The sequence below is a fragment of the Bombina bombina genome, chromosome 7 (assembly GCF_027579735.1).
Source record: "Bombina bombina isolate aBomBom1 chromosome 7, aBomBom1.pri, whole genome shotgun sequence".
In the NCBI taxonomy this organism is placed as follows: domain Eukaryota; kingdom Metazoa; phylum Chordata; class Amphibia; order Anura; family Bombinatoridae; genus Bombina; species Bombina bombina.
This window is the reverse complement of record NC_069505.1, coordinates 312,253,451-312,266,276: the sequence shown is the minus strand read 5'-3', so window position 1 is coordinate 312,266,276 and position 12,826 is coordinate 312,253,451. Positions and strand designations below refer to the sequence as shown.

The 12,826-nt window shown below is 41.8% G+C and overlaps 1 protein-coding gene across 1 annotated transcript in view; it reads left to right on the top strand.

The window, feature by feature from the left end:
• IL17RC (interleukin 17 receptor C) overlaps positions 1–12,826 on the top strand; it is a 263,169-nt gene that overhangs the window by 18,126 nt on the left and 232,217 nt on the right. Inside the window, exon 3 of the mRNA XM_053689379.1 lies at positions 11,976–12,128. Within this exon, the coding sequence (XP_053545354.1) occupies positions 11,976–12,128 (153 nt within the window). The remainder of the gene's footprint in view (positions 1–11,975; positions 12,129–12,826) is intronic.

Sequence of the window (12,826 nt, the reverse complement as noted above, 5' to 3'; positions counted from 1 at the left end):
AGAATACCTACTCACACTAATTGATTTTATTTTACATCATAATTATTTTCAGTTTCAGGATGAATTTTATTTGCAGATTAAAGGTACGGCCATGGGCACCAGATTTGCCCCCAGTTTTGCTAATCTTTTTATGGGCCACTTTGTTAGGGTTAGTGTTAGACTTAGGTTTAGGGGTTAATAATTTTATTACAGTGGCGGCGGTGTAGGGGGGGCAGGATAGGGGTTAATAAATGTATTATAGGTGGCGACGGTGTAGGGGGGGCAAATTAGGGGTTAATAAGTTTAATATAGGTTGGGGCGGGGTCCGGAAGCGGCGGTTTAGGGTTTAAACTATTTAGTTGCGGCAAGGTCCAGGGTCCACAGGATAGGGGTTAATACATTTATTATAGAGGGCGGCGGTATAGGGGGGGCAGGATAGGGGTTACTAGGTATAATGTAGGTGGCGGTGGTGTCCGGGAGCGGCAGTTTAGGGGTTAATACATTTATTTAGTTGCGGGGGGCTCCGGGGGCGCCGGTATAGGGGGTAGAACAGTGTAGTTAGTGTGGGTGCTTAGTGACAGGGGTATCAATAAAGCTGTCAAAAAGCCGAAGAGCAGCGAGATCGGATGAGTGATAATTCTCAGTCCACTGCTCATCGCCCCGTACGTGATGCGCTGCTTTTTGACAGCTTTTTTGATAACTTAGGCGAAATTTGGAAGGTCTGCGGCGGCGATGGTAGGCGAGCTTAGGCGGGCGTATTGAACCGGCGAAGGCAGGTAAAGTAGACGGCTTGATAACTACCCCCCATTGTATTTCCAACTAAGTTCACAGCAGCTTATTTGCTTCTAGGCATGCTCCAGCAGATAATGATTGTTAAAGTATTGCATTCTACCAAAGCAAAGATGGATATAGATGCAACCATTAAATGAATTGTGTGGGGGGAGCTAGAGCTGTACAAGTCAGAAAGTTAGAATAATGGGTTAATGGCCAGGCACTGCAGTATACATTTACAGATAAAGTAATTTAAAGTACATATTATTATGTTATCTCTATCACAACTTGTTTTATGTCCCTTTAACGTCTGCATATTGAATAGTTTATTTATGCTAAATCCCTTGCATAATAGACTTCTAATGGCGGTGCACGGTAAGTTGAAGGTCCACAAATAATGGTGTTTTTCATGTAGATCTGCGCTTTACTTCTACTGCTAATAATAATGGGTTGCTTCAGGTCTTCAAAAGTGCTAGATTTTGCCAGGGATAGGCACGGACCAAGGCTGTGGCGGACATTTTCCAAAGTACAGAAGTTAGTAAAGGACACAAAGGTACATTTCATATTAAAAACATCAAAAACACTCTTTACAGTGGATACATAGTGGAATAGCCATCCAGCAGAAGTGGTAGAGACAGTGAAGTAGTTTAAACATGCATGGGATAGGCATAAGGTTATGCTAGATATAAGGCCAGGAACTAATGAAAGTATTCAGAAAATTGGGCAGGCTAGATAGGCCAAATGGCTCCTATCTGCAGAAAAATATTCTATGTTTCTATAAGTCAGGAGAGCGACACTTTGCTGTCAAATGGGCTGCACGTTGGACGCCCCTGGACTAGTTCCACAAGTATAAATTAGTCATCCAATCAAACAAGTTTAAAATAACATTTATATAAAGACTACTTGAGGAATTACCTTTAATTTTTTTGTGGTTAAATTGAGTCTGCAACTCCTGACCAAACCCACCCACCTTGATGTTAATTGCATGATCATCATGGTTGGTTACTTACGTAAGGTTTGTCAGAATAGGCAGTGGTCTTCTACACACAGACAGCAGCACCACGCTGCCGCACAGATCAAGGAATTGGGATGGGTCACGACTCACGGTTAGTTGACTGCAGGCAGCTTGCTTCTTCCCTCACTTTCCCGCTACTAAGCATGGTGCCACTTGGGTCAAGGAGGAGTGAAGACTAGCATTCATCTGTCCTACTGCTCCCTCCCCAAATTGGGTGGCGGACACTGCAAGGGCCAGTCACAGACACCAGTGTCCATGTACGGACACCTTGCCTATCCCTGGATTTTGCACAGGTATCTTGGAAGGTAGGGAAGGTAACGAATGGTAGACTCTCACCACCATGAAATAAATGAATTTATCAGGTAAGCATAAATTATGTTTTTTCTTTCTTTTTCCTTTTTTCTTATTCTTTCTTTCTTCTTCTCCTTCCTTTCTTTTTCTCTTGTTAAGTGTATCCAGTCCACGGATCATCCATTACTTATGGGACATTAACTCCTCCCCAACAGGAAGTGCAAGAGGATTCACCCAGCAGAGCTGCTATATAGCTCCTCCCCTAACTGCCATTACCAGTCATTCTCTTGCACCCAACGAATAGATAGGATGTGTGAGAGGACTGTGGTGATTATACTTAGTTTCATACCTTCAATCAAAAGTTTGTTATTTTATAATAGCACCGGAGTGTGTTATTCCTTCTCTGGTAGAATTTGAAGAAGAATCTACCTGAGTTTTTCTATGATTTTAGCCGGAGTAGTTAAGATCATATTGCTGTTTCTCGGCCATCTGAGGAGAGGTAAACTTCAGATCAGGGGACAGCGGGCAGATTAATCTGCAAAGAGGTATGTAGCAGCTTATTATTTTCTGACAATGGAATTGATGAGAAAATTCTGCCATACCGATATAATGTAAACTCAGCCTTAAATGCAGTAGCAGCAACTGGTATCAGGCTGTCATGTATGTATATTTTACACTTCAGTATTCTGGGGAATGGCACTTCACTGGAATTATACTGTATGCATAAAACTTTAGCCTAATTTGCAGGGACTAGCAACAGGCTTTTTAATAACACTCAATTTATTAATGTTAAACGTTTTTTGCTGGCATGTAAAATCGTTTAATTTTCTGAGGTACTGGGTGAAAAAATGTTTTGGGCACTATTTTTTTTTACTTGGCAGTCGTTTTATTTAATTTATGACAGTTTACTGATCTCTCTCACTGTTATGTGTGAGGGGGAGGGACCTTTTTTGGTGCTTTTGCTACGCATCAAAAAATTCAGTCAGAAGTTTATTGTCTTCCCTGCATGATCCGGTTCATCTCTACAGAACTCAGGGGTCTTCAAAACTTGTTTTGAGGGAGGTAATCACTCACAGCAGAGCTGTGAGATTGTAGTTGACTGTGATAAAAAAAAAAAACGTTTATTTCTGTATTTTTTTTTTTTTTTTTTTCTGCTATCAGGGTTAGTTATCCTTTGCTAATGGGAGCAATCCTTTGCTAAAATTGTGTTTTTTACAAAGATTTGATGCTATAACTTTTCAGTTTATTAATTTTCAACTGTCATAACTTTTTCTGTGCTTCTTATAGGCACAGTACGTTTTCATATTATAGTAAATTACTTGAAAAGTATTTCCAAGTTGCTAGTTTATTTGCTAGTGTGTTAAACATGTCTGATTCAGAGGAAGATATCTGTGCTATATGTGCTAAAGCCAAAGTGGAGCCCAATAGAAATTTATGTACTAACTGTATTGATGCTACTTTAAATAAAAGTCAATCTGTACAAATTGAACATATTTCACCAAACAACGAGGGGAGAGTTATGCCGACTAACTCGCCTCACGTGTCAGTACCTGCATCTCCCGCTCGGGAGGTGTGTGATATTGTAGCGCCGAGTACATCTGGGCGGCCATTACAAATCACATTACAGGATATGGCTACTGTTATGACTGAAGTTTTGGCTAAATTACCAGAACTAAGAGGTAAGCGTGATCACTCTGGGGTGAGAACAGAGTGCGCTGATAATATTAGGGCCATGTCAGACACTGCGTCACAATTTGCAGAACATGAGGACGGAGAGCTTCATTCTGCGGGTGACGGTTCTGATCCAAACAAACTGGATTCAGATATTTCAAATTTTAAATTTAAGCTGGAAAACCTCTGTGTATTACTAGGGGAGGTGTTAGCGGCTCTGAATGATTGTAACACAGTTGCAATACCAGAGAAAATGTGTAGGTTGGATAAATATTTTGCGGTACCGGCGAGTACTGACGTTTTTCCTATACCTAAGAGACTTACTGAAATTGTTACTAAGGAGCGGGATAGACCCGGTGTGCCGTTCTCACCCCCTCCGATATTTAGAAAGATGTTTCCAATAGACGCCACCACACGGGACTTATGGCAAACGGTCCCTAAGGTGGAGGGAGCAGTTTCTACTTTAGCTAAGCGTACCACTATCCCGGTGGAGGATAGCTGTGCCTTTTCAGATCCAATGGATAAAAAGTTAGAGGGTTACCTTAAGAAAATGTTTGTTCAACAAGGTTTTATATTGCAACCTCTTGCATGCATTGCGCCTGTCACGGCTGCAGCAGCATTTTGGTTTGAGTCTCTGGAAGAGACACTTGAATCAGCTCCATTAGATGAGATTACTCACAAGCTTAAAGCCCTTAAGTTAGCTAACTCATTTATTTCAGATGCCGTAGTACATTTAACTAAACTTACGGCTAAGAATTCCGGATTCGCCATTCAGGCACGCAGAGCACTGTGGCTAAAATCCTGGTCAGCTGACGTTATTTCTAAATCTAAATTGCTTAATATACCTTTCAAAGGGCAGACCTTATTCGGGCCCGGGTTGAAAGAAATTATCGCTGACATTACAGGAGGTAAAGGCCATGCCCTGCCTCAAGACAGAGCCAAACCTAAGGCTAGACAGTCTAATTTTCGTTCCTTTCGTAATTTCAAAGCAGGAGCAGCATCAACTTCCTCTGCACCAAAACAGGAAGGAGCTGTTGCTCGCTACAGACAAGGCTGGAGACCTAACCAGTCCTGGAACAAGGGCAAGCAGGCCAGGAAACCTGCTGCTGCCCCTAAGACAGCATGAATCGAGGGCCCCCGATCCGGGAACGGAACTAGTGGGGGGCAGACTTTCTCTCTTCGCCCAGGCTTGGGCAAGAGATGTCCAGGATCCCTGGGCGTTAGAGATCATATCTCAGGGATACCTTCTAGACTTCAAATTCTCTCCCCCAAGAGGGAGATTTCATCTGTCAAGGTTGTCAACAAACCAAATAAAGAAAGAGGCGTTTCTACGCTGCGTACAAGATCTTTTATTAATGGGAGTGATCCATCCGGTTCCGCGGTCGGAACAAGGACAAGGGTTTTACTCAAATCTGTTTGTGGTTCCCAAAAAAGAGGGAACTTTCAGGCCAATCTTGGATTTAAAGATCCTAAACAAATTCCTAAGAGTTCCATCGTTCAAAATGGAAACTATTTGGACAATTTTACCCATGATCCAAAAGGGTCAGTACATGACCACAGTGGATTTAAAGGATGCTTACCTTCACATACCGATTCACAAAGATCATTACCGGTATCTAAGGTTTGCCTTTCTAGACAGGCATTACCAGTTTGTAGCTCTTCCATTCGGATTGGCTACGGCTCCGAGAATCTTCACAAAGGTTCTGTGTGCTCTTCTGGCGGTACTAAGACCGCGAGGAATTGCGGTAGCTCCGTACCTAGACGACATTCTGATACAAGCTTCAAGCTTTCAAACTGCCAAGTCTCATACAGAGTTAGTACTGGCATTTCTAAGGTCGCATGGATGGAAGGTGAACGAAAAGAAGAGTTCTCTCTTTCCACTCACAAGAGTTCCCTTCTTGGGGACTCTTATAGATTCTGTAGAAATGAAGATTTACCTGACAGAAGACAGGTTAACAAAGCTTCAAAATGCATGCCGTGTCCTTCATTCCATTCAACACCCGTCAGTAGCTCAATGCATGGAGGTGATCGGCTTAATGGTAGCAGCAATGGACATAGTACCCTTTGCACGCCTACATCTCAGACCGCTGCAATTGTGCATGCTAAGTCAGTGGAATGGGGATTACTCAGACTTGTCCCCTACTCTGAATCTGGATCAAGAGACCAGAAATTCTCTTCTATGGTGGCTTTCTCGGCCACATCTGTCCAGGGGGATGCCATTCAGCAGGCCGGACTGGACAATTGTAACAACAGACGCCAGCCTACTAGGTTGGGGCGCTGTCTGGAATTCTCTGAAGGCTCAGGGACAATGGAATCAGGAGGAGAGTCTCCTACCAATAAACATTCTGGAATTGAGAGCAGTTCTCAATGCCCTTCTGGCTTGGCCCCAGTTAACAACTCGGGGGTTCATCAGGTTTCAGTCGGACAACATCACGACTGTAGCTTACATCAACCATCAGGGAGGGACAAGAAGCTCCCTAGCAATGATGGAAGTATCAAAGATAATTCGCTGGGCAGAGTCTCACTCTTGCCACCTGTCAGCAATCCACATCCCGGGAGTGGAGAACTGGGAGGCGGATTTCTTAAGTCGTCAGACTTTTCATCCGGGGGAGTGGGAACTTCATCCGGAGGTCTTTGCCCAAATACTTCGACGTTGGGGCAAACCAGAGATAGATCTCATGGCGTCTCGACAGAACGCCAAGCTTCCTCGTTACGGGTCCAGATCCAGGGATCCGGGAGCGGTTCTGATAGATGCTTTGACAGCACCTTGGACCTTCGGGATGGCTTATGTGTTTCCACCTTTCCCGATGCTTCCTCGATTGATTGCCAGAATCAAACAGGAGAGAGCATCAGTGATTCTAATAACGCCTGCATGGCCACGCAGGACTTGGTATGCAGATCTAGTGGACATGTCATCCTGTCCACCTTGGTCGCTACCTCTGAAACAGGACCTTCTGATCCAGGGTCCCTTCAAACATCAAAATCTAATTTCTCTGAAGCTGACTGCTTGGAAATTGAACGCTTGATTTTATCAAAACGTGGTTTTTCTGAGTCAGTTATTGATACCTTAATACAGGCTAGGAAGCCTGTTACCAGAAAGATTTACCATAAGATATGGCGCAAATACTTATATTGGTGCGAATCCAAGAGTTACTCATGGAGTAAGGTTAGGATTCCGAGGATATTGTCTTTTCTACAAGAAGGTTTAGAAAAGGGTTTATCCGCTAGTTCCTTAAAGGGACAGATTTCAGCTCTGTCCATTCTTTTACACAAACGTCTGTCAGAAGTTCCGGACGTTCAAGCTTTTTGTCAGGCTTTAGCTAGGATCAAGCCTGTGTTTAAAACTGTTGCTCCACCATGGAGTTTGAACTTAGTTCTTAATGTTTTACAGGGGGTTCTGTTTGAACCCCTTCATTCCATTGATATCAAGTTGTTATCTTGGAAAGTTCTGTTTTTAATGGCGATTTCCTCGGCTCGAAGAGTCTCTGAGTTATCTGCCTTACATTGTGATTCTCCTTATCTGATTTTTCATTCAGACAAGGTAGTTCTGCTTACTAAACCTGGGTTCCTACCTAAGGTGGTCACTAACAGGAATATCAATCAAGAGATTGTGGTTACATCTTTGTGTCCTAATCCTTCTTCGAAAAAGGAACGTCTGCTACACAATCTAGATGTAGTCCGTGCCCTGAAATTTTATCTACAGGCAACTAAGGATTTTCGACAAACGTCTTCCCTGTTTGTCGTTTATTCTGGTCAGAGGAGAGGTCAAAAAGCTTCGGCTACCTCTCTCTCCTTTTGGCTTCGTAGCATAATACGGTTAGCCTATGAGACTGCTGGACAGCAGCCTCCTGAAAGAATTACAGCACATTCTACTAGAGCTGTGGCTTCCACTTGGGCCTTTAAGAATGAGGCTTCTGTTGAACAGATTTGCAAGGCTGCAACTTGGTCTTCTCTTCATACTTTTTCCAAATTTTACAAATTTGACACTTTTGCTTCTTCGGAGGCTGTTTTTGGGAGAAAGGTTCTTCAGGCAGTGGTTCCTTCCGTATAAAGAGCCTGCCTGTCCCTCCAGTCATCCGTGTACTTTAGCTTAGGTATTGGTATCCCATAAGTAATGGATGATCCGTGGACTGGATACACTTAACAAGAGAAAACATAATTTATGCTTACCTGATAAATTTATTTCTCTTGTAGTGTATCCAGTCCACGGCCCGCCCTGTCACTTTAAGGCAGGTAATTTTTCCATTAAATTACAGTCACCACTGTACCCTATGGTTTTCCTTTCTCTGCATGTTTTCGGTCGAATGACTGGTAATGGCAGTTAGGGGAGGAGCTATATAGCAGCTCTGCTGGGTGAATCCTCTTGCACTTCCTGTTGGGGAGGAGTTAATGTCCCATAAGTAATGGATGATCAGTGGACTGGATACACTACAAGAGAAATAAATTTATCAGGTAAGCATAAATTATGTTTTTTCCTTTCTCTCGTTTTTCCTCTTTTTTTCTCTTTTTTTTTCTCGATCTATTTCTCTCTCTCTCACACTCTCTCTTTCTTTCTTTATTTATTTATTTTTCTCTCTCTCGCGTTCTCTCTCTCTCGCTCTCTCTCGCGCTCTCTCTCACGCTCTCTCTCTCTCGCGCTTTCTCTCTCTCGCGCGCGCTCTCGCTCTCTCGCTCGCTCTCTCTCGTGCTCTCTCTCGCGCTCTCTCTCTCTTGCGCTCTCTCTCTCTTGCGCTCTCTTGCGCTCTCTCTCTTGCGCTCTCTTGCGCTCTCTCTCTCTCACGCTCTCTCTCGCGCTCTCTATCTCTCGTGCTCTCTCGCGCTCTCTCTCGCGCTCTCTCTCGTTCTCTCGCGCTCTCTCTCGCGCTCTCTCTCGTTCTCTCGCGCACTCTCTCTCTTGCGCTCTTTTTCTCTCGCGCGCTCTCTTTCTCTCTCAGGCACTCTCTCTTGCGGTCTCTTTCTCTCGCGCGCTCTCTCTTGCTCTCTCACTCGCTCGCTCTCTCGCTCTCTCACGCTCGCTCTCTCTCTTGCTCTCTCTCTTGCGGTCTCTCGCACTTTCTCTCTCTCTCTCTCTCGCGTACGCGCTCTCTCTCACACTTGCACTCTCTCTTTTCTTTCCTCTCCTTCCTTCTTTTCTTTTTCCTTCCCTCCCTCCTTCTTTTCCTCTCCTTTCTTTCTTTTCCTTTTTTTCTCTTCATATGTTTCAAGCATTCCTTCATTTTACAAATCTTAAGAAGTGTAGCACTCCCTAGTGACTTTTGTTAATCCATAGAAGACTACATTAATAGCAGAAAAAAAGACTTATGTAAATGTTCAAAACACTTGTAAGGAATATTTACTTATGTCTCAGCAAGATCACTCTGCTGATTGTTCCTTTTTAGTGAATACAAAGAGTTCCTTAGATCTGACCGGATACTTAGACAAACAAGACAAAAAACAAACAAACAGGAGGAGTAGGGCAAAGTATTACAATTAACTTGTTTTTTCATTGCTCTCAAAAACATTTAGAGAATTCCTGCTGGTCTCTTTGCATTTATGTTTTACCATTTTATCAGCCAATCGGAATTAAGGTAGGAAAATTCTGATTGGCTGATGGAATCAGCCAATCAGATTCAAGTTCAATCCGATTGGCTGATCCAATCAGCCAATCAGATTGAGCTCGCATTCTATTGGCTGTTCCAATCAGCCAATAGAATGCGAGCTCAATCTGATTGGCTGATCCAATCAGCCAATCGGATTGAACTTGAATCTGATTGGCTGATTCAATCAGCCAATCAGAATTTTCCTACCTTAATTCCGATTGGCTGATAGAATCCTATCAGCCAATCGGAATTCGAGGGACACCATCTTGGATGACGTCCCTTAAAGGAACCGTCATTCGTCGGGAAGTTGTCGGTGAAGAAGGATGTTCCGCGTCGGCGGGATGAAGATGGATCCGGAAGAAAGAAGATTGAAGATGCTGCTTGATAGAAGACTTCAGCCGGATCATGGACCTCTTCAGCTCCCGCTTGGATCAAGACTTCAGCCGGATCATGGACATCTTCAGCCCCCGCTTGGGCCAAGACTTCAGCTGGATCATGGACATCTTCAGCCCCCGCTTGGGCCAAGACTTCAGCCGGATCATGGACATCTTCAGCCCCCGCTTGGGCTTGGATGAAGACTTCGGAGCCTGGACGGATCGGTGATACCCGGCGTGGTGAAGATAAGGTAGGATGATCTTCAGGGGCTTAGTGTTAGGTTTATTTAAGGGGGGTTTGGGTAAGATTAGGAGTATGTGGGTGGTGGGTTGTAATGTTGGGGGGGTATTGTATGTTATTTTTTACAGGCAAAAGAGCTGTTTTCTTTGGGGCATGCCCCGCAAAAGGCCCTTTTAAGGGCTGGTAAGGTAAAAGAGCTTTTCTATTTTAATTTTAGAATAGGGTAGGGCATTTTTTTATTTTGGGGGGCTTTGTTATTTTATTAGGGGGCTTAGAGTAGGTGTAATTAGCTTAAAATTGTTGTAATCTTTTTCTAATGTTTGTAAATATTTTTTTTATTTTTTGTAACTTAGTTCTTTTTTTATTTTTTTGTACTTTAGTTAGTTTATTTAATTGTATTTATTTGTAGGTATTTTATGTAATTAATTTATTGATAGTGTAGTGTTAGGTTTAATTGTAACTTAGGTTAGGATTTATTTTACAGGTAATTTTTGTAATTATTTTAACTAGGTAGCTATTAAATAGTTATTAACTATTTAATAGCTATTGTACCTAGTTAAAATAAATACAAAGTTGCCTGTAAAATAAATATTAATCCTAAAATAGCTGCAATATAATTATAATTTATATTGTAGCTATATTAGGGTTTATTTTACAGGTAAGTATTTAGCTTTAAATAGGAATAATTTATTTAATAAGAGTTTATTTCATTAGATTAAAATTATGTTTAACTTAGGGGGGGTGTTAGGGTTAGACTTAGCTTTAGGGGTTAATAAATTTAATAGAGTATCGGTAAGGTCCGTTCGGCAGATTAAGGGTTAGGTGTCAGTGATTTTAGGGAGGGCAGATTAGGGGTTAATACTATTTATTATAAGGTTAGTGAGGCGGATTAGGGGTTAATAACTTTATTATAGTAGCGATGAGGTCCGTTCGGCAGATTAGGGGTTAATAATTGTAGGTAAGGTAGCAGCGACGTTGGGGGTGGCAGATTAGGGGTTAATAAATATAATATAGGGGTCGGCGGTGTTAGGGGCAGCAGATTAGGGGTACATAATTAGAACGTAGGTGGCGGCGGTGTGCGGTCGGCAGATTAGGGGTTAAAAAAAATTAATAGAGTGGCGGCGATGTGGGGGGGCCTCGGTTTAGGGGTACATAGGTAGTTTATGGGTGTTAGTGTACTTTAGAGCACAGTAGTTAAGAGTTTTATGAACCGGCGTTAGCCCAGAAAGCTCTTAACTACTGGCTTTTCTCTGCGGCTGGAGTTTTGTCGTTAGATTTCTAATGCTCACTTCAGCCAAGACTCTAAATACCGGCGTTAGAAAGATCCTATTGAAAAGATAGGATAGGCAATTGACGTAAGGTTATGGAAAAGTCACGGCTGCAAAGTGAGCGTTAGACCCTTACCTACATGACTCTAAATACCAGCGGTAGCCCAAAACCAGCGTTAGGAGCCTCTAACGCTGGTTTTGACGGCTAACGCCAAACTCTAAATCTAGGCGAATGTAACAAGACACCATAAATGTAAGGGTATAATTGTCAGAGTGTGTTTAAAGGGACAGTCTACACCAGAATTTTTATTGTTTTAAATGATAGATAATCCCTTTATTGCCCATTCCCCGGTTTTGCATAACCAACACAGTTATATTAATATACTTTTAACCTCTGTGATTATCTTGTATCTAAGCCTCTGCAAACTGACCCTTTATTTCAGTTCTTTTGACAGACTTGCAGTTTAACCAATCAGTGCCTGCTCCCAGATTACTTCACGTGCACAAACACAGTGTTATCTATATGGAATACGTGAACTAACACCCTCTAGTGGTGAAAAACTGTTAAAATGCATTCTGAAAAGAGGTGGTCTTCAAGGTCTAAGAAATTAGCATATGAACCTCCCAGGTTAAGCTTTCAACTAAGAATACCAAGAGAACAAAGCAAAATTGGTGATAAAAGTAAATTGGAAAATTGTTTAAAATTACATGCTCTATCTGAATCATGAAAGTTTATTTTGGCCTAGACTGTCCCTTTAAACAGCCAAATGTTTATATCCCCTCTAGAGAAGATTGAAGAGCTGCAAGGAGAAAATTGTGATGAATACATCTCAGATTCTTATGTAATTGTTGATGACGAAGACAAAGAATATGAATATAATAACAAAGAATATGAATATGATGACATCTTTACTCCAGAACCTAAAAGTCAAATTAACGGTAAGTTTCCATGCTAAAAAGGTTGTTATTCTCTCATGTAATGTACTGATAAAGATAGTTTTAGGGCGTCATCAAACATTTTGGATGTCCTGCAACATATAGGTGTTTAGGGGAGGGTTGGGAAGGATGACGGGTTTCTCTTCTTAATGAGACATAATACTCATATGATAAATCACTTGAAAGTGATGCAGTATAGCTGCAAAAAGCTGACAAGAAAATATCACCTGAGCATCTCTATGTAAAAAATAGATATTTTATCTCAAAATTTCTTCAGCTCATAATAGTAAATGTTCAGTGAACAGTTATTCTTCAGCTACTGTCCAGCTGCAGGTTAAGACATAAAAAGTCATAATGAGTTGTTTTACTGTGATCGCATAGTAAACTTACCCAGAGATTTAATAGTAAACGTTGTTAAAGGGATAGTAAAGTCCAAATAAAACTTTCATGATTCAGATAGGGCATGTCATTTTAAATTACTTTTATCATCAAATTTGCTTTGTTCTCTTGGTATTCTTAGTTAAAAGCTAAACCTAGGTTGGCTCATGCTAATTTCTAAGCCCTTGAAGGCCGCCTCTTATTATATATTCTTCTCTAGAAGGGTTTGATATATATATATATATATTACTCATATATTGCGGGAGAATACTATAGATTGCCTTTAAAGGGACATTAAACTAAATTTTTTTCTTTCATGATTC